This window comes from Phyllosticta citriasiana (genome assembly GCF_038021145.1).
Source record: "Phyllosticta citriasiana strain CBS 120426 chromosome Unknown IWZ02scaffold_13, whole genome shotgun sequence".
In the NCBI taxonomy this organism is placed as follows: domain Eukaryota; kingdom Fungi; phylum Ascomycota; class Dothideomycetes; order Botryosphaeriales; family Phyllostictaceae; genus Phyllosticta; species Phyllosticta citriasiana.
In genome coordinates this window covers 774,062-796,393 of record NW_027117290.1, presented here as the reverse complement: position 1 = coordinate 796,393, position 22,332 = coordinate 774,062, and the positions used below count along the sequence as shown (strand labels likewise).

General features: G+C 43.5%; 5 protein-coding genes across 5 annotated transcripts; 3 read left to right on the top strand and 2 right to left on the bottom strand.

Moving 5' to 3' along the window:
* Positions 1-1,563: 1,563 nt before the first annotated feature.
* On the bottom strand, positions 1,564-4,585 carry IWZ02DRAFT_460346 (histidine biosynthesis trifunctional protein). Its single transcript, XM_066768149.1, has 3 exons — positions 3,659-4,585; positions 2,020-3,609; positions 1,564-1,952 (listed from the first exon to the last, which is right to left on the bottom strand). Exons 1-3 carry the CDS (start codon positions 4,506-4,508, stop codon positions 1,762-1,764), a joined length of 2,631 nt encoding a protein of 876 aa, XP_066619755.1. The 5' UTR covers positions 4,509-4,585; the 3' UTR covers positions 1,564-1,761.
* A 5-nt stretch (positions 4,586-4,590) lies between these two features.
* Positions 4,591-6,252, bottom strand: IWZ02DRAFT_72551 (uncharacterized protein). The gene is made up of 2 exons (XM_066771124.1): positions 5,670-6,252; positions 4,591-5,617 (listed from the first exon to the last, which is right to left on the bottom strand). The coding sequence occupies exons 1-2, from the start codon at positions 6,074-6,076 to the stop codon at positions 4,888-4,890; spliced, it is 1,137 nt and encodes a 378-aa protein (XP_066619754.1). The 5' UTR covers positions 6,077-6,252; the 3' UTR covers positions 4,591-4,887.
* Positions 6,253-16,709: 10,457 nt separating this feature from the next.
* On the top strand, positions 16,710-17,249 carry IWZ02DRAFT_72295 (uncharacterized protein). Its single transcript, XM_066771120.1, has 2 exons — positions 16,710-17,172; positions 17,228-17,249. Exon 1 carries the CDS (start codon positions 16,901-16,903, stop codon positions 17,159-17,161), a length of 261 nt encoding a protein of 86 aa, XP_066619753.1. The 5' UTR covers positions 16,710-16,900; the 3' UTR covers positions 17,162-17,172; positions 17,228-17,249.
* Positions 17,250-17,332: 83 nt separating this feature from the next.
* Positions 17,333-18,494, top strand: IWZ02DRAFT_436011 (uncharacterized protein; the record flags this gene model as incomplete). Its single annotated transcript, XM_066766493.1, has 2 exons — positions 17,333-17,504; positions 17,602-18,494. 2 exons carry the CDS (start codon positions 17,333-17,335, stop codon positions 18,492-18,494), a joined length of 1,065 nt encoding a protein of 354 aa, XP_066619752.1.
* Positions 18,495-19,371: 877 nt separating this feature from the next.
* IWZ02DRAFT_72285 (uncharacterized protein) lies at positions 19,372-22,259 on the top strand. Its single transcript, XM_066771119.1, has 2 exons — positions 19,372-19,872; positions 19,944-22,259. The coding sequence occupies exons 1-2, from the start codon at positions 19,567-19,569 to the stop codon at positions 22,215-22,217; spliced, it is 2,580 nt and encodes an 859-aa protein (XP_066619751.1). The 5' UTR covers positions 19,372-19,566; the 3' UTR covers positions 22,218-22,259.
* Positions 22,260-22,332: the final 73 nt, after the last annotated feature.

The window sequence follows — 22,332 nt, the reverse complement described above, 5'->3', positions numbered from 1 at the left end:
CACCACAGGCAGTCAGGCTGGCAGACAGGGCAAGCGGCGCCACGGCATCAAATCGGCTCAACATTTCGACTTTGGACTCTTTTGGCTCGGTACAGGATAGGACGGGACAAAGAACCGCGGTGCAACAAGATATTAAACATGTACACCGCGCATAGACATAAACAGAGACGGCTGGACTTGGGGTGTGCGGGTGGCGCTACGGCAGGAGTCTTGTGAATTTTGTAGTCTCGCAACGGCCGAGACAGTTCTGCGAGAGCTGGCTGGTGGACTTGGATTCCTACTTGGCTAGTGGTGGTAAAGCTTAATTCAACAAAGCTCTCCAACATCGAAAGTCTTGCCTTGTCTCGTGAACGTAAATCAACACCATCCCATTGTCCTACATATATGCTCTGTCCTAGCCTGTCTGTCTGTCTGTCTGTCTGTCTGTCTCTCTATCTACACCACAAACCGCGCACCTCTCCAACCGATTAGCCTGATCGGCAGTCAATCAGCGAGCGGCGCATCACGCACCGCTCTCCACAACATCATCAACGCCTCACGCGCACGGCGTCAACAGCCAGCTTCGTTTGATATTCCTTCCCCACATCCCCTTTCTGAGTATGCAAAACAACTAAACGAACGCCGCATATTACAGCCATTAGCCGTCCATCCATCCATCCATTCATCGCATCCATATCGCCACCACCACCACCACCACTACCTATAATGTCGCAAATTGTGTGGACAGGCCGAATCAAACAACCCCGAAGGAGGGAGGGGAAAAAAAAAACAGGCTTCCATCAAAGCTTCAGTACCTCAGGTCAGTCGGAGCATCGCCGCCGTCTCCAAATCATCTCATCGAAGGGAGTGGTAGTCGAGTCGAGTCTCTCACTCCCTTACCTACCTTACAGCGGCGGTGGCGGCCCGCGCGCTGGCTGCTTGCTTGCTTGCAGCGGGGCAGGGCAGGGCAGGGGTGGAGCGGGCATCGAAGTATGTATATACACTTGTATGCAGAGTAAATTGTGCATTGCAGGTATTTTAGGCCGAAGGAAGGCGGTGGGCGGGAGCGTTGCCCGGAAAGAGCAAAATACCTTTTGATGGGTAAGGGCCGTGATGATGGGTGATGATGGCTTTGGTTTGCGGAGCAGGTAGATTGAGAGAGTGGGTGAGAGGGAGTGGGAATTAGATGCCTTGACTGGTATGCGTGGCAGAGGGGAGAGAGGGAGGCATTGTTACAGTAAGCAGAAGTAAAAACGGGAGTGAGGTGCGATGGCGGAGCTGACCAGGACTGCATTGGACGGCGGGAGTCATCAGCGTGCGTGTTGAGTGATTAGGTTGGTCGGGGCTTGTTCTCGAGCTGTGATGGGGCTGGGTACCGTACCTCAGGGAGATGTAGGCGGGCGGGAAGGGAAGGGAAGGCCGATCCGTGAGAGGGCAGCGAGAATTGCTGCAAAGGTTGCGAGTCAGGGAAGCGTGCGGGTCGAGTATCGAAGGCCGACGCAACTTTGGTATCCAGATCTAATGTGACGGGTTAGCTAGAGACGAAGATGCTGCGGCAGCGTTGTTCCGGCAGATAGATAAAGATGTCAAGGAAATCTGCATTCATCTCTCGCCGCGCTTTTGTTAACATCATGTACATACAACAACACGCCTCAATCGTAGCGTCGTTCAAATGTCCGCAAAACAACAACCCTAGAGCGGGTACTGGTACCCCTGAAGATCGCCGACCTCGAAAAGTCAAAAGCAGTGCCGCCATGCTCAAGCCGCGCCGGCGCCGGCGCCTTACTGCTCCATCTGCGCCAACCGTATGCTGACGGCCCTTCTGTGAGCCTCGAGCTCCTCCACCTTGGCCAGCTGCATGACGGCCTGCCCGACGTTTCGCAGGCCCTCGGCTGTCAGGTTGGAACTGGTAATGTGCTTGACGTAGGAGCCGAGGTTGACGCCCGAGTACTGCTTTGCGTAGCCGTAGGTAGCTGTACATGTAATGCGTTAGCGAGGGAACTATGACAGGAAGTACAAATCAATGAGGCAGTGACTTACGCAAGCTGTGGTTGACACCCGCTGAGTAGTCGCCCACACTCTCGGGAGTCCATGGGCCAACGAACACGCTGCCGGCATTGTCGACCAGCTCGGCGACCTTTTCGGCATCCCTGACCTGCAGGATCAAGTGCTCAGGCGCGTACATGTTGCTGAGGGTCATCGCTTCGTCGACGCCATTGACAACCAGCGTGACACTGTGGTCAATGGCGCCACGCACAATGTCTACGCGGGGCAGTGCCGTGGCCTGCTTGTGCAACTCATCCTCAATTGCCTGAAGCTCCTGCTCGTTGAGGTCAATGGCGATGAGCACAACCTGCGAGTCGACGCCGTGCTCGGCTTGTGACAGCAAGTCGCTGGCAACAAAGGCCGGGTTCGCCGATGAATCGGCAATGACGAGAACTTCCGAAGGACCAGCAGGCATATCGATACTGACACCAGCGCTGGTGTCGTTGGAGACAATCATCTTGGCTGCCGTGACAAACTGGTTGCCCGGTCCAAGGATCTTGTCGACCTTGGTGACGCTCTCAGTTCCGTAGGCCATGGCAGCAACGGCTTGAGCACCACCGGCAAGCACAATGCTTTCAGCGCCAACCTTGGATGCAGCATATACCACCTCAGGGGTGACGGAGCCGTCAGCGCGAGGCGGAGTTGCGATGACAATGTTCTTGCAGCCAGCGACCATGGCCGGAACACCGAGCATCAGGGCGGTCGAGGGAAGCACAGCAGTTCCACCGGGGACGTAGAGGCCAACGCGCTCAATGGGGCGCACGAATCGCGAGCATACCACGCCAGGCATCGTCTCAACTCGCAGGGGCTTCTCGTCTTTTTGTGCGGCGTGGAACTTGCGAATGTTCTCAAAGGAGACATCAATGGCAGCGATAGTCTCAGGAGGGAGTTGCATCATGCTGCGGGGGAACGGAGCCTTGAGGACAGGAGAGGTCAGAGAGGTAGCCTTTTCAAACTTGTGAGTGTATTCGAGAACCGCAGCATCACCGCGCTCACGGATATTTTGAATGATGGGGTTGACAATGCCGAGGATCCTGTCGGCAGAGCGCTGCGAGGGGCGTTGAAGGGCCTTTTCGACCGCCTCAGGGGTGTACTCAGTCGTCACGATTCGCCGCATCTTGATCTGGCCATCCTGCGTCCCAGCAGGATCTTCCTTGCTTTTGGGGACAGAGGCGGCCTCCTTGACCTGCTCTTTGGACTCAGTCTCCTTGGACGCTCCGTTGACAACGCCGAGCTTCTCAGCCCAAGGACCCTTCGCATCGCCCTTTCTCCGCTTGACCTTGATGCTCTTTGCGTCCAGATTTTGCTCCACGTCCTCGAGTCTGACTCCTGAGGCGACGCACTTTGCCATTGCAAAGTAAAAAAGATCCGCAGCCTCAAAAGCTACTTCTTGCTGAGTCTTGGCCTCAACCAATTCTTGTGCCTCCTCCATAATCTTCGCCTTGAGAAGTTGTGGGTCATTGAACAGTCGTGCCGTATATGATCCTTCGGGAGCCGAAGCCTTGCGGCTCTGGAGAGTCTGTTGCAGCTTGGACAAGCCCTTGTATTGACCGAAGCATGTTGCGGTGGCGAGATGGCAGAAACCTGGTCGACATGTCAGTAACGGAGAGGCGCGCGACCAAATTTGACCAACCTCTGCCCTTTTGCCTGACGACGATGCGAAGGCAGTCAGAGTCGCAGTCCAGGGAGACCTTCACAAGCTCCTGGACGTCCCCACTGCTCTCGCCCTTGTACCACAGGCCCCTCTTTCGACTCTGGTAGACGCCGCGACCAGTCCGTAGACTCTCTTGTACACTCTCCTCGCTGCTGTATACCAGACCCAGTGCGACTCCCCTCTCATCGGTAACCAGAGTCGTGAAAAGCTCATCAGCCCTGTCACTCGTCGCATTCGCCAACACAATCTTTCCGACGGGAAGAAGCTCCGGCTCCGCCTTGGGGTCAATGGTCAAAAGCTCTGCGGGCACGATGGGAGTGGACGCATTCTTGGCCACTGCCAGCACATGCTCAAGCGTGGGCTGCGCAAACGAGGTGAAGACCTCGGGTCTGTCCGTTCCATACTCGTGCAGCCACGCCGCCTCGGAGTCCACGTCGCGCACGTATTCAGCGTATATGGCAACAGTCGTGCCAGAGATGGCGTCCACAACTTCCTCCTTGGATTGTCCGAAAATGCAGAGCACGATGCGGTCGAAGTTGACGTTGGGGACTTCCTTGAGCTGCGCCAGCTGCGCCAGGCTCACGAATATTTTGGCGGCGCCCGAATCGAGGAGGGAGACGAGATCGGAGACGTCTGTCAGCGAGGAGGCGTCAAAGTGAGTCTCCAAGAGACCGAGGGTCTGCTTCAGGTACAGGAATGCATCGTCGACCGTTTCTGGCGTGACTTTGGTAAAGACCCCACCAATGTAGGACAAGGCCTTGAGATCGAGGCCCCGGACAGGATTGGTGTAGTTCTTGAGGTCAATTGAAGGGAGCAGAGGGAAGGCCATGGTGCTGGAGTTGGGCCCTGGAGCTTGAGCGTGGAGGACTCGAGACTCAAGTGGGATGAGTCGCACTGATAGTTATGTATGAGTCGGAGGTTTTTGTCGCGGGCAATGACGCCGCGGGATTGGCCGGGGTGGGGTCGCCAATCGCTCGGCGCTCAAGAGATCCTCTTTTGCAACGCCAAAACTGTGACTCTCGTAGCCTGACATCACCACCAGACATCTGCTGACATTGGATTTCGTTGTTGAGTCAACCGTGTCTAGTTCATTGCAGAATTGTTTCTGTGGATCCTTTGGTTTTGTCTCTACCATGTCAAAGAATCGATTACGCGAAACCTGTGCAACCGTCTTGCACGTACGTACAATTTTCCGACAACAAAACATCTCACCCCGCGTCGAAATAATTCCTATACAGACAGCGGCAGCTACCTGATGAGTCATGGCCAATCAAGCCCTTGGTAAATCTTTCAGAAATATGCCCCTTTGGCTCGCAGTCGGGAACGTCGTCTCCAGCAGCAATGTATTGTTCGACGCGCACTGCGTACGGCCAGGCTGCTTCGATTGGATTGATGCCAGTTGAAGTCGTGTTTGACGTCGCTGGATAGTTCTTTGGCATTTTGGTGTACAAAGAGGCGACAAAGATTGTCTTGTTGTAAAAGCAAACAGCCTTCGAATCGTCGTCTGTGAGATCGGTCGATGGACTGACCCTCTTGTCCACAACCAACTGAAACTCATAGCGCTCGCTGTCTTGACCTTGGTCAACCAATTTAAGATCCGCATTCGAGAATACTATCAAAGCCGAGTTTGCCGCCGACGAAATCTTGTAGGATCCTTCGGAACTGGGTGCCGACATGACCCAATGGAAGGTCGTCATTGATTTGACAGTATCTTCCTTGTAGCTTCTGTATGGATAGCAGCTCCAAGTGTCTCGAACGCTGGTGCATCCTCTCTCCACATTATCCAAGAATGTGGTAAAGGTCCAAGATCCCGCTGGAAAATTGGCATTCAAGGGGCTTGACGTGTTCGTCAATCCGTGAATCTTGGGTGCGTTGTTATTGGCACTTCCTACGCTCGAAGCTGAGACGGTGTCTCGTGAATTGCTTGGTGACTTTTCGCTACCGACCCGTTAGCACAAAGTTTGCGCATTGATCAAGCAAGATCCGCTACCCATACTTGGAAAACTTCTTTTTCAGACCTACTGACAACCCAACAACTAGAACAACAATGGCTGCAACTGTTATCGATACTACCAGGCACCGCCTTCGCCAAATGCGCCGCTTTGCAGCGCAGTCCTCCCCAGATGCCTCGATCTTTAGCTCCACTTTGAGTACCGATCCAGCCGTGAAGGTTGTCCGGCACGATTGAGTGTTTGTAGCGGGCGTAATATCTGTTGACGACCTCTGGTTGAGGTTGGTCAAAGAGGGCGGTCGGATCAGTGGATCATCGCGTTCGGGACTATCCACTATCTTTGAAAGCCGAAGACCTGCAGGAGTCCGCAGACGTTTCTCTGCCGGTGCTTCGACCTCCGTGTTGACCGAATCTCGAGATAACTTGCGCTTCAGCCAATGCTTCATGGCCACAATCCAGTCGGTCGCGCCAATAACGGGGGTTTCAGGAAGAACCAGGGCCGAGACAGAATAACGTCGAGGGCAAGAATGAAGACAGGCAGGCAGACGAGACTCCAAAGAGTCGTCAATCTCAACGACACATAGCGCTTCTCGGCCTCAAAACGCAGACGCAAAGAGTGTCAGCTTTGTTGTGAGTCTGCTCGACATGAAAATCTCAAAATAATCCGCGTTGGTGAGATGAAGGCAAGAAGTAAGTAAGGATTGGTCGCAACGGCACTGGAAGCTAGAAAGTGGCAGTCGACAGGGCACCTGGGGGGGCGCGAGTCGTTGCGCTGATGGAATGATGCGGAACAGAGGCATCAGGCCGCCAAACGCGACGGTACGATTGCAAGCATACGGCAGATTCCATCAGGCGGGGTTTGCAGAGGCTGAAACGAATGTTTGTTTGAGGGTTGCTTTAAGAAACCCGAGGTGGCAGGCAAGGTGTGAGTAAATACGATGCAGATGTTATCTCATGAATCAGACGGGTGTCGCTTCGGGCGTTATGATTACTAAATAACCCTAGGGCCTCTAGAGTGTTAAGGCTTAATCTAAGCTATATCTAGCTAGCACCTATATAAGGTAGCACCCTTAGTAATATATCTAAGAGTAACTTAAACTTATTTATATATAAGGTTTTAGGAGGCTAGAATTTACTACGCTATAACTCTATAACGCATTATTATACTACCTTACTTTACACTTTTCTGCATTCTTTAAAGCTTATACTTTTATAGAATATCTATTTTAGCTATATAGTCTTAAGAGTTTATATTAATTTATATTAAAGTATTAAAAGTTATGCCCCCCTAAAGTCTATAGGGTGACCCTCCTCTAGATTAAAGGTATAATCTAATAATAATAATATAAACCCCTATTAAATTATATATATACTATTTTATCTTTAGATTCTAAATCCTATTATGTTAAAAGAGGATGACTTAGGCTAAGTTTTAGTAGGTTTCTAGGTAGCATCTATATATTCTATTTAGTTAGTCATAGTACGTAACTAGTAGTTAGAATTTTAAGAGATATTAAATTAAAGATGTAAGGGCATTATAAAAGTTTACTAGGATATTATAAATGTTAGTATTAGTACTAGTTATATTATAGACATTAAAGTACTTACCTTTCTAAAGTATATACTAAACGTACATAGCTAAGTCTATATTAGTAGACCCTAGAAACCCTATAAACTTAAGGAACCCTATAAATTTAAGGAACCCTATAAACTTAAGGAACCCTAAGAGCTAATAGTAGGTAATTATAGGGGTAAGTAATCTTAGGCGTAAGTATATAGGTAGAAGGAACTATAACCTAAACTACTAAAATAGATAGCTATTATAATAGCTATTAGACGCGGCTATTAGATACTAGTAATATAAGTATATTATAACTATGCCCTTACGCGATTACTTAATAAGCCGAAGATGATTATAACTAAGCTACATAAACTAGCTAAGCCGTATAAGCTAGTAGTACTAATAGATAATAAATACTACTAAGGATACATAGCCTACTTAATAGCTAATAAAACTTCGCGTAGTAATAAGAAGATTAATTTCTTATCTATTTTAATAACATAACTAAAGTAGTAATTCACGTAGTAAAGAGAGAGTTTAGTTCTTATTTCACTTCTTATATAAATATATATAGAAGATAGAAGAGTATATAGTATCTTCTATATTTATAATAATTAATAAGACTTTACTTAACTTCATCTCTTCTCTACTTAACTTTAATTAAGTTCTTTTAATTTTATATATATCTAACTAAGTAGATAGCCTTTAGGTGAAAGCCTATATATTAGCTACTTAATAATTTATAATAGATATAGAAGATTATTCTAGGTATTATCCCCGTCCTACTTTTTTATTACCTAAGGGAGGTATTAGAATACCTAAACTAGGTATACTATATATATAGCTTAAGCCTTATATATAACCGCCTATTATTTAAGAAGGTAATTTAAGTTATCTTAGTAAGGCGTATTAGTATTATCTAAAGACTAAAGAGTATTAAGTATATATTAACTATAGAAGTCTTTATAAGGCTATAGTATAGCGTATAAATATTAAGGAGGTATCCTCCCTATACCTACTTATAAGAAAGTAGAAGACTATTCTATGCGCGGATAGTATAGCTAAGAATTAAGCCTACGTAACTAGTACTTAAGAGGAGTCTAGTAGTTAATAATAAATACCCTTATATGAAGGTACTAAATTACCTTATAAATCTAAGGAAGGAAGAGGATAGGTGTTTCCCTTCTTATTATAATCTTTTTACTCCCTATTACTAGTTAAGCTTAATATATAAGTATAAGAGAAAGGTCTTTTTTACATAATATAATTTTAGGTTAAAGAAGCTTTTAGGCATATTCTACTAGAAGAAGCTAATAACTATTAATCTAAGATTGCCCTCCTTATAAAGGGATAAATATAGGATATTACTATTTATATAAAGATGTAAATTAAGACTCTTAAATAAGTTATCCTTAACTTAGTAGAAAGAATTATAAGTTATTAAATAACGTCGCGCGAAGATACTATTAAGTTAATAAGTTCATAGTATTTAGAAGAGAATAGATCCTAGAAGAAGAAGAAATATATACTAAGAGTACCCGACCTACCTAAATTAATAAACGGCTAAAACCCTACATATAAGTATTAGTAGCTACTCATAAATAATAAAATCCGTAGTAATAAAGACTACTTTAAAAGAGGTACTACTATAGATACTAAGGAAGCTATTATAAGTTATATCCTCTTAAGGATATAGGGTAAGGTAGTATAGCGTCTAGTACTATTTTTACGTACTTATATAAAGATAGATGATCTAGTTCTTAATACTAACTTATATTACTAGCTTAAGTAAGTATTTAAGAATCCATATTAGTGAAAGGATGTAAAGAAGAAGCTAAAGGACCTTTATTATAAAATTCCTATAGATCTTTAGAAGTTCTAGTTAGAGTTTATATACCTAGCTTTAGAGGCTAATCTTCCGTACGAATAATAGAAAGAGGATTTTTACTCTTTATTAGATCCCCTACTATAAACTCATTTAGTAGGAATTAAATAAGATGACTCCATCTTATTTAAAGAATACCTTTAAAAGGTATACCCTATTACATAAAGTATAATTAAGTATTAAAATAGTAGAAATATATCTTTATCATCCTAGGAAGACCGCGTAAAGAAATAATAATAGGAATAAGTAGGTAAATCTACTCTTTTAATAGGTAGAAGTTTAAGAGAGTAGCCTTTTTTAAGATTATTATAGAGACCCACTCCTTATATAATAACGGAAAATCTAATACGTAAAGGAAAAGCGGAACTCTAAGGTAATATTAGACCCTACTATTAATATAGAAAGTTTAGATACCTTATCTAATAGTGCCTAGAAACTAAAGTAAAGATAGTTAATACTATAATAGAAGAAGAAGGAGAAGAGCGCGTAATATTAGAACTATACTCTTCTTTATTAGAAAATAATAAGTCTTAGGGGAAGTCTCCTCCCTAAGATATAAGCTTAGAGCTCTATAAATTACTAATTTATAGGTAAACATTTATAACCTTATTAGAGGATACCCGTTTACTATGTAAACTATAATTATAGCTAGTAGTTACGCTATACCTGTTTATGCCCTAGTTAATACTAGCGTAAATAGATCTAGCTTTATTCATTCTTAACTTCTTCTATAACTTAGGGAATTAGAGATTAAGAAAAGAAAGATTACTAGTAGGAACCTTAAAGTCTCTAGGTTTAACTAACGCATAAATAAGTAACTTAATTTCATTTATTAATTATAATTCCGTTTCTAACATTAGCTAGTTATAATATACGCCTTTATACTAGATATTAGGCGCTATAATATTATTCTAGGCCGCTAGTTCCTTACATATTATTATGTTCTTCCGGATTACTATAACTAATAACTTATTTAGTTAGATCCTCCGGACCGAATTTCTTTTTTAAATCTTTTAAAAGTTCTAAAATTATCCGCATGAAGTAAAGATCTATAGATAAACTAATTAGTTTCTTTAATATATATCTCTAATAATATTAAAGTTAATAATTAAGAAACCTTTTTCACCTTTCTTATAGAAATTAACCTACCTATAAAAATACTAACGGAAGTAGTAAACCTCTATTCTATTATACTTAACGATATTAATAAAGCTAATAAAGATGAAGCTTTTAATAAATACCTTAATAATCATTTACCCTCTAAGTATAAAAACTACCGCGACATCTTTTTAAAATAAGAATCTAATTAGCTACTACCCTATTATGTAGGAGTTAATTATTAAATTTCTCTTACATATAAGGATTCTCTACGCTTACTAATAAGTCCCCTCTATAGGATGTTCCTAGAATAGCTAGCCGTAGTAAAGGAATACGTCTAAGAGAACTTAAAGAAAGGATTTATTACTAAGAGCTACGTACCCTATACCTCTCTAGTATTAGTAGTAAAAAAACCCGGAGGTAGTTAGTGAATTTATATTAACTACTAACGGTTAAATAATTAGATAAAGAAGGACTTATATTCTTTACCTCTTATCTTAGAACTCTTATAGAGAGTAGGTAAGGGAAAGGTCTACATAAAACTAGATATTTAATAAGCTTTCCATTAAATCCGCCTTTAAAAGTAGTCTAAAGAATATACTACCTTCCGTATAAGATATAGATTATTTAAATACCGCGTTTTACCTTTTAGGCTAAGTAATAGGCCTGCTACTTTTTAACGTTTTATTAACTAAGTTCTATTTAACTATTTAGATGATTTTATTATTACTTTTATGGATAATATTCTTATTATTTCTAAAAACCCGTACGATTATACTTAATACATCATTAAAGTTCTATAATAATTACGTAGAGGGGGACTATAAGCTAATATAAAAAAGAGTAAGTTCTTAACTACTTATACGAAATTTCTAGGATATATCATCTCTACTAAGGGTATATTAATAGACCCGTAAAAAATTAAACCTATTTATACCTAGTAATTACCTATAACCCTTTAATCTCTTTAGTCTTTCTTAGGATTCTATAACTTTTATTAGAGATTCCTTCCTAACTACGGACGAATTAGCTAGCTACTAGAGAAACTATATTTAAAAGTAAAGTAGTAATAACTTAGACTAGTTAAGGAAGAATCTTTTAGAAACCTTAAGAAACTAATATATAGTGAATTACTACTTATAAACTATAATCTAACTTTAGATACTTATATAGAAATAGACGTAAGTAATAGAGTAGTTACGGGAGTCCTATTATAATATTAAAAAGATTATAAATAGAAACCGGTATCCTTTTATTCTAAGGTAATGTTAGATGCTAAACTCTACTATAGAATACCTAATAAAGAACTCCTAGCTATTATATAAGGACTAGAGGAATAGAGATCTATACTTATAGGCCTTTATAAACCTTTTCTTATAATTATAGACTATTAAGCATTAGAACACTTTACTTCTAAGCGCTAATTATCTATACGATAAGTAAGATGGGCTAAGTAACTTACTAAGTACTAAGTCCGGTTTACCTACTAACTAGGAAAGGAAAACATCATTATAGATATTCTTATAAGAAAGTAAGAGTAACTTAAGACTTAAAAAGAGAAATTAAAGGCCGTATAAGAGTAGTATCTTATTCCTACTTCCTAGGTAGTCCTACTTATAATGATAGAGCCGGAAGTTTCTCTACTAATAATTTTCCTTAATAAGCTCCTCTACGTGAATAGAGAAAACCTAGATCTTAAACTATAGAGGGAAATAGCCTATCTTTAACCGGAAAATAAATTATATTAGAAGTTATAGGATGGATTACTTCTTTACTATAGCGTATTAGTTATTCCTAACTAGGATAACCTTCGCGTAAGAATAATTAAAGTAATATATACTACTTATATTACTACCCATCCTAGAATTAATAAAATGTAAAAGCTAGTATAGTAATACTATTACTAGCCTAGCTAGACTTATATAATTAAGAGATATAGCTAAAACTACTATATTTACTACTAGAACTATAAATTTACTAATAAGACACCTAGCCTTCTATATCCTCTACTAATTCCTAACCGTCCCTAGTAATACCTAGCTATAGATTTTAAAGAGATGCCGTAAGACTAAAAGGGATTTAATTATATCCTTATTATTATAGACTAGTTATCCTAAAGAACCTTTAGTTTACCTTACATAAAGAAAATTAATGCTAAAGGAGTATCTTAACTTTTTTATAATTACGTCTACTAAATTTTCGGAAATCCTAAAAGTATACTATCGGATTAAGGTCCTTAGTTTATTTTAGCCTTCGCGTAGGAGCTATATAAGTTAACTAGTATTAAATAACACTTTAATTTAGCCTATTACTCTTAGATAAACGGAATTACTAAGATAGTTAATTAGGTTCTTATATACTAACTATAACTCTTTATTAATTACTATTAAAATAACTAGTCTAACCTTCTACTATTAATGGACCTAGCTTAGGCTACCCTTCTATATAAGGCTATAGGTCTTATACTAGCTAAAATAGATCTTAGCTTCTTACTATATATATATTATAACTAGACTACTCATACGATAATAATTACTTTACTAGAAGGTAGAGCATAGTCTATAGCTTAGTCTCTCTAAAAAAGAAGATAAGAGGCCTATAAGTACGCCTATAAATTAATTTAATAATCGTAAGAAAAGAACTACTAATAAGCTAATAAATACTTTTATATACCTAACTTTAACATTAGAGACTTTATTTACATTAAGAAGACTAGCTAGATAATAGACCGGCTAAATCTAAAATTAGACGCTCCTAATATAGGACCATTTAAGGTTACTAGAATGAAAGATTATTCGTATAAACTAGATCTTCTAGAAAGCATAAAGGTAATAAACCTTTTCTATACTAATTACCTACGTAAAGTAGCTATAGACCTATTACTATAATAGAGATACATAGAACTAAAACCCGAGATTATTAATAACTAGTAAGAATAGGAAGTTAACTTTATCTACGCGAGTAAGGTTACTTATAGAACTTTAAAGTATTAGGTTTAATAGGTAGGATATAATTAAGATAATAAGTAGTATATAGTAAGTTCTTTTATTAGGGCCCCCTAAAAAGTAGAGGACTTCTATACTACTAATCCTTCTACCCCTAGACTACTAAAGAACCTAGAAAAGTAGAAAAGAGCCTTCCTCTAATAAGAATTATAGGAAGAAACGTAATTAGATAACTAACCCGCCTATACTCTAGTAAAGAGAATCCTCTAACGCTATAGTAAATAACCCTTATCTATATAAACTAATTTATCCTTATCTATCCTATTCCCTATTTTAATTTTATTCCTTATCTTTTATACCCCTACTCCTCTTCCTCCTCTTTAGTAGGAATTAGAGCCGACTTCTTAAGTTTAGGCCTTATTATACCTTTAATAGAGCCCTAGAGAAAGTTATTAACCTAGTTATCTATTACGTAGTAAAGAGTAAGGTACTCTCTAGGCTATATCTTATCCTTACATCTTTTATATTAATTAGGAGGATAAGTACTAGTAAGGTTACTTATAGTATAGTTAAGGTTACTAGTGCCCTAGACGTAGTTCGCGTAATAACCCTATAAGAAACCTAGTAACTTACGGTAACCGTAGAAGATATAAGTAGAGAGATTATCCTAGTACTTAGTATAACTAGTAGCTTAATTAATACCTACGTATTAAATTAAGTAAGCATTACGTGAAGAGCTATAAGATTCTATAGATATAATGTTAAAACGGTCCTTAGAAACTAGGATAATAGCATAATGAGCTAAGTTACTAAGGCCTAACATACATATTATATATTAGCTAGTTTTATTACTACTAAGGGATTTCTATAATAAGTTAGCTATTACGTGAAGATAAGTAAGTAGTAATATATACCTTAGCGAGTTTTTTAAAGGCCTTACGTAGGATGAAGACTATAATCTTATTAGAAGTATCTACCTCTAAATCCTAATCTAAAGGTTACACTAGTAATTCCGTAGGTAAAGTAGCTAGATAAATAATACTACTATTATTACCCTTATATAAAGGTATACTTAATAGCGCGTTAGCGTAATAGCTACTAGAACGCGTATATAAGGATAAAGTAGGTATAGTAGGCGTATTAGTATACGTAATATTCGCGTAAGGATCTATAGGTAGAATAGTAATATATACTAGCTCTTAGGAGCTAGGTACTATACCTAGACTAGTTAGCTTCACTTTACCTTTTTAAAAAACTCTAGATATACTAATAATCGGCTAATTACGCGTAATGTATTATATAATAATTCTAAGTAGCCTTAGCATCCTCTTAAGGCGTTATATTACCTTTAAGGCGCTTTAAGTAACGAGATTAATTAGATACTATTACGCGATAATTAGTTAAGCGTTTTAAACTAAGGACTTACTATAAACGCGATAACTTACTATTATTACTTAAGTAAGAAAGGGAAGATGTAATGATAAGGGATTATTATTATAGGAAAAGTTAATATAAGGAAGATTAGTTATTATAGAAAGGGTAGTAGTAAAGAAGGTTAGTTAAACTATAACCCTAATAATAAGATATATCTAGTAGTCCTATACTTTACGCCCTTACTAAAATAACGCTAGTTAGTTATCTATATAAGTACTTAATAAGCTAACTTAGGCTTCCTATTAGGGGGGGAATGTCGTAATAGCTATTAAACGCGGCTATTAGATACTAGTAACGTAAGTATATTATAACTACGCCCTTACGCGATTACTTAATAAGCTAAAGATGATTATAACTAAGCCGTATAAACCGGCTAAGCCGTATAAGCTAGTAGTACTAATAGATAATAAATACTACTAAGGATATACAGCCTACTTAACGGCTAATAAAACTTTACGCGGTAATAAGAAGATTAATTTCTTATCTATTTTAATAATATAACTAAAGTAGTAATTCGCGTAGTAAAGAGAGAGTTTAGTTCTTATTTTACTTCTTATATAAATATATATAGAAGATAGAAGAGTATATAGCATCTTCTATATTTATAATAATTAATAAGACTTTACTTAACTTTATCTCTTCTCTACTTAACTTTAATTAAGTTCTTTTAATTTTATATACGTCTAACTAAGTAGATAGCCTTTAGGTAAAAGCCTATATATTAGCCGCTTAATAATTCGTAATAATAGCCGCTCTTAATAGCTAATATAGTAGTAGTTATATACCGCGTACCCTAAAATCTACGCCTAAGGGCTAACGTAATTAACTTTATACGTAATCTAGTATAGGCTCTAACCTTATATTAAGTTTTAGATCTAGTATTAGTAATAAGGCGTTATAGTTAGGGGATAATCTTTTAACCTAAATAACTATCCTAGAGCCCTAGTTTAATACTATGTCTAAAGTAGAGCATAACCTTACGCGTTATTTTAGTTAGATTCTACGAATAAGGCTATAGGCCCTAAAAGACGTTATTAGCCTAGCGCGTTACTTAGATAATATAGAGTTCTAAGAAGTAACGTTATAACTCTATCTTATAAGAATCCTTAATGAGATAAAGCCTAGGGTAAACTTCTAGCTATATTAGGAGTAGATTTATACCTTATAGAGGTTAATCTTTAGTCTACGTCGTCCTTATTAAACTCCTTATTAGAACTATTATTACCCTCCTCTTTACTATTAGAGTTATTATCTATATTATTATAATTAGGGTTTATTATCTAGTTTATATACGATTCTCCTAGCATCTTAAGGTACTACTCTATGCGTTTAAGGGGGCTAGTCTTAATTTTAGTAAGGGGGCTTAATAGAGGTAGAGTACTATTAGCATCTTAATAATAATATTAAGAGATAGGAGTGCTTAGATATATTCCTATATAGTAATAAAATAGGGCTTTTAATTACGGGTAGTCTTAAGGTAATCTAACATTATTAGGTACGTAATATATAGCTTTAAATGAAGTTATTACGGTATTAAAGACATCTCTTATATAAAATAGGCTAAGTTACTCTTAGACCCTCTTTAAGGTTTATACTATGTGTAATATGATTAGTCCTTAGGGTCTTTAGGGATCTAAGCGCTACTTACTAGTCCTAATTTAGATAGCGTAAACCGGAATAAAGAGGGTCTGACTTGTGAGATAATGCAGATAGAGGTGGTGACGCCTCGGGTCTCTCTGCTAGCCCCTCGCGGCCTCGATCGCCAGCATGGAGAAACCGTTAACCCGGTACTCTACACTTCAGGCCGACGACTCTCTTTTCTCACCTTCTCATCCTCCATCAAAGCACGCGCCTTGCATTCTTCACCATTATACTCTTTGCCCGTCCCGCTAATTCGCGCTATCTATGCCAAATGTCGCCAAGTAGCGTCGATCCAGCAGATAGGTGATGACAGGCGCCTTTGAACTCCCTTAGGACAGAACAAGGTGGTCCATGAATCAGAAAGACAACACTTCTCCAAAGGCTTCAGCTTCAGCTTCGGCTTAGGCTTCAGATCTTTGCCATGGCCCGAGTAAGCATTCGCTTGATCGCTCGTAGCCCCAGATGGACGGCCTCGAAGCTCGGGTCCTATCATCGGCCCACCTTCCACCGTCCTTTTTCTTCAGCCTCTTCATTCAAAGGCTTGCTCTTGCTAAGTTTCTTGAATTTCTCGGGCTGATTACGTCCGACGCTCTGCTCCACATGGGCTCTGTTTCGCCTCTCGGCGCAACGTAGTACTTCACCCAGCGGGCACATTTTTCTGTCTTACTCTTAATAGATTCTCTAAAGTTTTGCGCATTTAAGAGCCATGGACGCTCACAAATTACAATTCTTAACAATTACGATTGCTTTCCATATCTTTCTTTTAGAAGTTTTCAATGATTCCCGTATCCCCATGTTCGTGTCACCTAAAATGTTAATGTTTCTTCACGGCTCTTTACCTTGGATTCATCTCCTACATTCACCTGATTGCATTTACTGCATAATATACTTAACAGGCATCGCACGGAATTGGTCTAAAAGCTGTTGCACATCAAAGGGACAAAGTGATGATTTCCCGTTGCTTTAGTCGAGTCGACAGTGAGTTCCCATTGTTTGGCTCGGCATCCCGGCGACGACTAAGTCAACGGCGTAGGAGCCCAGCTTGTATATCTATCTTGGAACTGAGTCCTTCCATCCACCAACAACATCACGTCATCACGACACGGATACCCAACACCACCCCTGGCACGTGACCATCATGGCCACCCCTTACGAACCCGCTACCCAAATTGAGCATGTGCTCGGCGACTTCTCCGATGGAGATCCAGGACATGTCCCTCCTGAGGGACATGGCTATGTCCTTGTCGCCACGCCTGACCATTGGCTGCGTGCCCTTGGAGAGGAGTACCAGCGGATGGCTGGATTGGAAGGTGAGTTAACAGTCATGCCACTCTTCACGTTGGAACCTGTTATCCTGTGAAACCCTCTTATTGACATCTACTGATGAGTCCCTGTTGCCTTCAATAGGTGAAGACCCGCGGATCAACGGCGTTCCCTCTGGCTACACAATCTGGAGGAAGACGAGAAACGACAACAAGCGCCGGGACTACTACCTGTACGGTCACCCCAAGGGCAAGCGCTTCGACAGCCCGTACATGTTTGCGCCGCACCTCTTTCATCTCCTCGCGTACAGGTCGACGGACATTTGTCCTTGCGAGGGCTGCTGCAAAAAACCCCCCCAGACGCCGAGGGCAGGTGTCCGGACTGCTCCCAGGACTCCGACGAGGGGTGCGCCGACTGCTCCCCAGACGGCGACTACGGGTGCGCCGACCGCTCCGCTGCCCATTGCGAACTTGCAAAACTTGGCCTCTGGCTTTGAGGCCCTGTCCATGTCTCCTCAACCTCGCAACTTGACCACAAGCTTCGCCAATTTTACCACGCCTCCTCAACAATACACGACGCCTGGTCAGATTGCTCCACAGCCGCACACCATATCTACTCAGACTGCTCCTCAACCACGTACGATGCCTGGTCAGACTGCTTCTCGATCGCGCCCAAAGCGTGGTCAGACTGCTCCAAAGTCGCACACGATGCCTGGTCAGAGTGCCGCTCAGTCTCACACGATGCCTGGTCAGAGTGCTCCTGACCCTTCGGCCATCCCATTTGGCCCTGCTCTTCCGCCTGGCTTCTGGGGCGACATGCCGCCCGGCGCGCCGCATGGTCCAGCCTGGTACGACGAGGAATTTGAAAAGCGCATGAAGAAGCTCAAGCCTGAGCTTCACATCTACGACACCCACATGCCCGGCAGGAAATGCAAGTGGTGCCCTCCCAAGTCCGTCACGGACTACTGCACCTGTTGCCGTCGCTTCTTCTACGTGACTGCTGTCGACACGACTCTGCCCCACTACGAGAAGAAGTGAGCTTCGGGCACACTTGGTGAGTTCACTGAATGGCAGACTTTGGGAATGCCGAACTTACGCTTAGTGCAGACCCTTTCGATCACTGCACTTTTACACTCATGGATTTTGACATTCATGGTCTTTGAGCGTCTCTTTGGCGAACTCGGTTTTGGTAGGTCAACTTCCACTCCGTTTTGGACCATTCTAACATGCAACTCAGGTATTTCCGGGCAAGAACTTTCGACCACAGGCTTTTGACAAAAGATTAGAGTGATTGGGAACGGTCGTTGGGCATTGGAAGACCTCGACATGAGGCTCTTCGGCATTCGGCATTCGGCATTGAGCATGTGGGAATTGGAGAGAGGGAGATTCAGGAAAACGGAGTCACAGGTATCCTCGACTCAGTACTGGAAAGGACGGCTCGTTGCATCATCACGAATCCGCCATGCGATCACCATAAATGGGATAAAATCAGGTTCTTCTCTTCAACCCACATGCGTCGTGACGAGGCGGAGTCCGGATGCTAGACGGTAGCGACTCGGCAAAATGAGCACCGACGGCTCCGGAGCGGTGATGGCTAGGGCTAGAGCTGGAGGCTGAGGTGGGAGCCGGGCGGACAAGGTATTGCGCCACTAAGCAACCAGATCAAAAGGTAATCGAGTACCTGCATCGAGTTTGTCATTGCGTCAGACGGAGGAGGATGGATTTGTTTCGTCGGATAACCGTTTCAGTCCAGGTGCCCCCAGCCCCAGCGCGCCTCTGCGGGCACACCCGACGAACTAAGGTACGTACCTAGTTACCCACAGCACCGTTAGGTTCGTTTTGCGCCGGCGTCTCTAACACCGCAACTATCCACCTCGCTGCGCAAACTTTCCTTTCCCCCCCCCCCCCCCACCACCACCGCCCTGCGCACTGTCGCCTTCCTGCGCCTCCGCTCTGCCCGGCCCGGTCCAAGCCTCTCTCCTAGAGCTCACGTCCCCTCATCCTTAAGCGACCACTCTCCTCGCCCCTTCTGCCTCGCTGAGCCCTATGGAGCTTTTGCTGCAACCGTTTAGGGTCAGGTTGGAGCTGCATTCCTCGCTTGCCCACCACCATGGAGAGTCCTCGCGGAACCGTACACGCCACCACCACCGACGCCCATAGTCGCATTCCTCAATGTTGCTGCGGCAACTCTGACTGCCCATACCTCTCCCACAACGGCCATCTTCTCGAGGGCCTTGAGCGCGACGTGCAGACAGCCGCCCAACTCGGTCAGGTACGCGCCCATCTTCCTCCCTTGGTTCAACAAAGTCTGCTCCCTGGGTTCCGTGTGTGGCCCCCGCAACAGGCCACAAACCAACAGGCCCTTAAACAACTTCAACTGGGGTCCAGGCGTTCAGCTGATCGGTCCTTTGGTCGAGTCAGCCGGCCCTATAATTTAATTTGCTCCCTAACGCCAAGATGTTGTCCACGCTGAACTTCAGTCTGCAGGCACTCCTCCAACGCCATGAAGCCTACATAGCCGACAGCGAGGCCGAGCGCCGACGAATGGCTGCCAAAATCGAAGAACTCGAGCGCGAGAAGGCGGACCTCGAGTCCAAAAATGCCCAGTCCATCCAGGAGAACCGCGACCTGCTCGACCAACTCGAGGCCATGAACAATGCCGTCGCCGACTCGGACAAGCGTATAGCAGACCTCTCCAAGCACCTGTCTTCGACCCAGGACGAGCTTACGCGCCTTACGAACCAAGCCTCGAGAACCGAGACTCTTGAAAGACAGTTGGCCAGTCTAGAGAAGGAACAGGTCGACCTACAGTCAAGACTTTCCAGTACGGCAGGGGAGAGCAAGTCGGCAGTCCAGAGATGGCGCAAAGCCGAGCGGATCATCAACGAGCTCCAGGAACAGATTGAGCGCATCGAACGCGAGTCTCGAGAGGAGCGCGAACGCCATGTCGAAATCGTGGGCCGCATGGAAAGGAGGCGGGCCGTGGAAAAGGAGCTCGAGACAGCTGCGGGGAGGTTGAAAGGCGCTGCCGCCGCCAAGGTCGCCCAAAGCAAGACCGACACTAATGTGGTGTCACACTTTGTCAAGGATATTTTACAGGACAACGCGAACTTGCAGATTGGTATTGTGGAACTCCGGGACATGCTTACAAACGCAAACGAAGAGGTCGAAAGGTTACGGGAACAGCTCATGCTTCATCAACCTCTCGATGAACCATGCGAAAGCGAGGCAGGCGTGCCAAATCTCCAGAACGAGCTTGGGTTTGACCCAGAAGTCACGAGTCCCAAAAGTCCGGAGAAGAGTCCAAGCCATCTCCCCCACGAGTATCACGTACACCACCACCTCCACTCCAAACCCGACGCATCGAAGGACGCGCCAAAAGCCAAGGGCAACGTCCGACGCCGGCCTTCGAAGAAAAAGCGAACACCGCTGGCCCCCGGTCAATTCGCACCCACTAGCAACCACACTCCCCAGACTTCCATATGTGCCCCACGGCCGTCTTCTCCATGCACGGCTGCCAGCATTCTTTCTCATACCTCAGTAACAATACCCAGCCATCGTTCAAACCACCGTCATCATTGGTCGATCCAGAGCCAGCAGACCGGGGCCTCGGTGGCTTCTTCAGTACCAAGCTCCCCATTCGAAGCATCCCGCCGAACGTCTTCCATCTTTGATCGCATGTTTAGTGACGGCCAGGAATCGTCACGCCCAACAAGTCCGGAAAGCAATGATGACCCTGGATCTCCTGTGTATTCTCCTATCAAAGGAGGCATCCTCACCCATGGAATTAATAGGACCAGTACAATGCCCGTTACCATGCGCTCTCTCAAATCCCCCACTACCACGCAAGCTCCGCAAAAGCTTTCGCTCAGGATTCCAGAGGAAGATATCGCAATCCCCGAAGAAGTTTGCGAGCCCGCCAACCAGCACGAGCCTCCGCTGGATACTCAGCCTCCCGAGATCAACCGAGATATTTACTCGACGCTCAGACGGCAAAGCTCTCACGAATCCTTGCTCTCAGTGTCCGGGATGGATATTCACACGCTACAGTCACGCCCGTCACAAATATTCTTTGGGCCTAGCTCTCCGTCCAAGCTTGCCCGTGGTAGTCTGTCGAGTATGACGGCGCGCCCAAGCCTTTCATACAAGCACGACACGGACGCTCTTAGCTCATACCAAAGCCTGCTGTCGAATTCCGATAATAACCGGCGTCGTTCAAGCGCGGCAAGCCGCCCTGGTTCTAGGAATTCCAACGCTAGCGTCGGCAAGCGCATTGGAGGCTGGATGTTCGGCAAATGGGGCGCCGCGCCTACCCAAACGCCTTCAACCCCCGAAGATGACCCTCGGTCTTCGGAAACTTCAGAGACAGGAGCGAATGATGCTAGCGCGCAGGCCGCACCAACGTCGACAGCCGATGACTCAACCCCGACACCAAACAGACCAGCCACTTCTTCCTCCACATCCAGTGATAAGGCACGACTTCGCGCCTCTGGCGTCAATCAATTCGGTGCTGTGCCAGGCATGCGGGCCGAGCCAGTCTCAACGCCGCCGCCGGCGTCGCACGATCAGCCGACGACGCCAAAGAACTCGATAGTGCAGACAAGCGACGTCGACGTCGACGCTTTGGGAGAGTGTCTAGCGGAGGCTGGCGACAGCCCCGTTAGGTTACACAAAGAAGCAGGAGCAGTCGACGCAAAAGATGTCAAGTCAGGAGTCGGTCTGATCCCAATACTGCGAGTTAACAGCATGGCTATACTGTGATGATCGCAAAGGAGTGAGAATAGCGTTGATTTACTTCTGCTTGGCCATTCTCCTTATTTGTCCCGGCCGCTTCATTGCATTGCGTCAAGTCATTAGATCTTTTGTGGCACACAGC

Coding starts and splice junctions, on each gene's coding strand:
- IWZ02DRAFT_460346 (XM_066768149.1), bottom strand. CDS start 4,508: ATGGCCTTCCCTCTGCTCCCTTCAATTGACCTCAAGAACTACACCAAT. Junction 3,610..3,658: donor CGTCAGGCAAAAGGGCAGAG/GTTGGTCAAATT, acceptor CATGTCGACCAG/GTTTCTGCCATCTCGCCACC. Junction 1,953..2,019: donor GGGTGTCAACCACAGCTTGC/GTAAGTCACTGC, acceptor TTACATGTACAG/CTACCTACGGCTACGCAAAG.
- IWZ02DRAFT_72551 (XM_066771124.1), bottom strand. CDS start 6,076: ATGAAGCATTGGCTGAAGCGCAAGTTATCTCGAGATTCGGTCAACACG. Junction 5,618..5,669: donor AAGAAGTTTTCCAAGTATGG/GTAGCGGATCTT, acceptor ACGGGTCGGTAG/CGAAAAGTCACCAAGCAATT.
- IWZ02DRAFT_72295 (XM_066771120.1), top strand. CDS start 16,901: ATGGACGCTCACAAATTACAATTCTTAACAATTACGATTGCTTTCCAT.
- IWZ02DRAFT_72285 (XM_066771119.1), top strand. CDS start 19,567: ATGGAGAGTCCTCGCGGAACCGTACACGCCACCACCACCGACGCCCAT. Junction 19,873..19,943: donor CTGATCGGTCCTTTGGTCGA/GTCAGCCGGCCC, acceptor TTCAGTCTGCAG/GCACTCCTCCAACGCCATGA.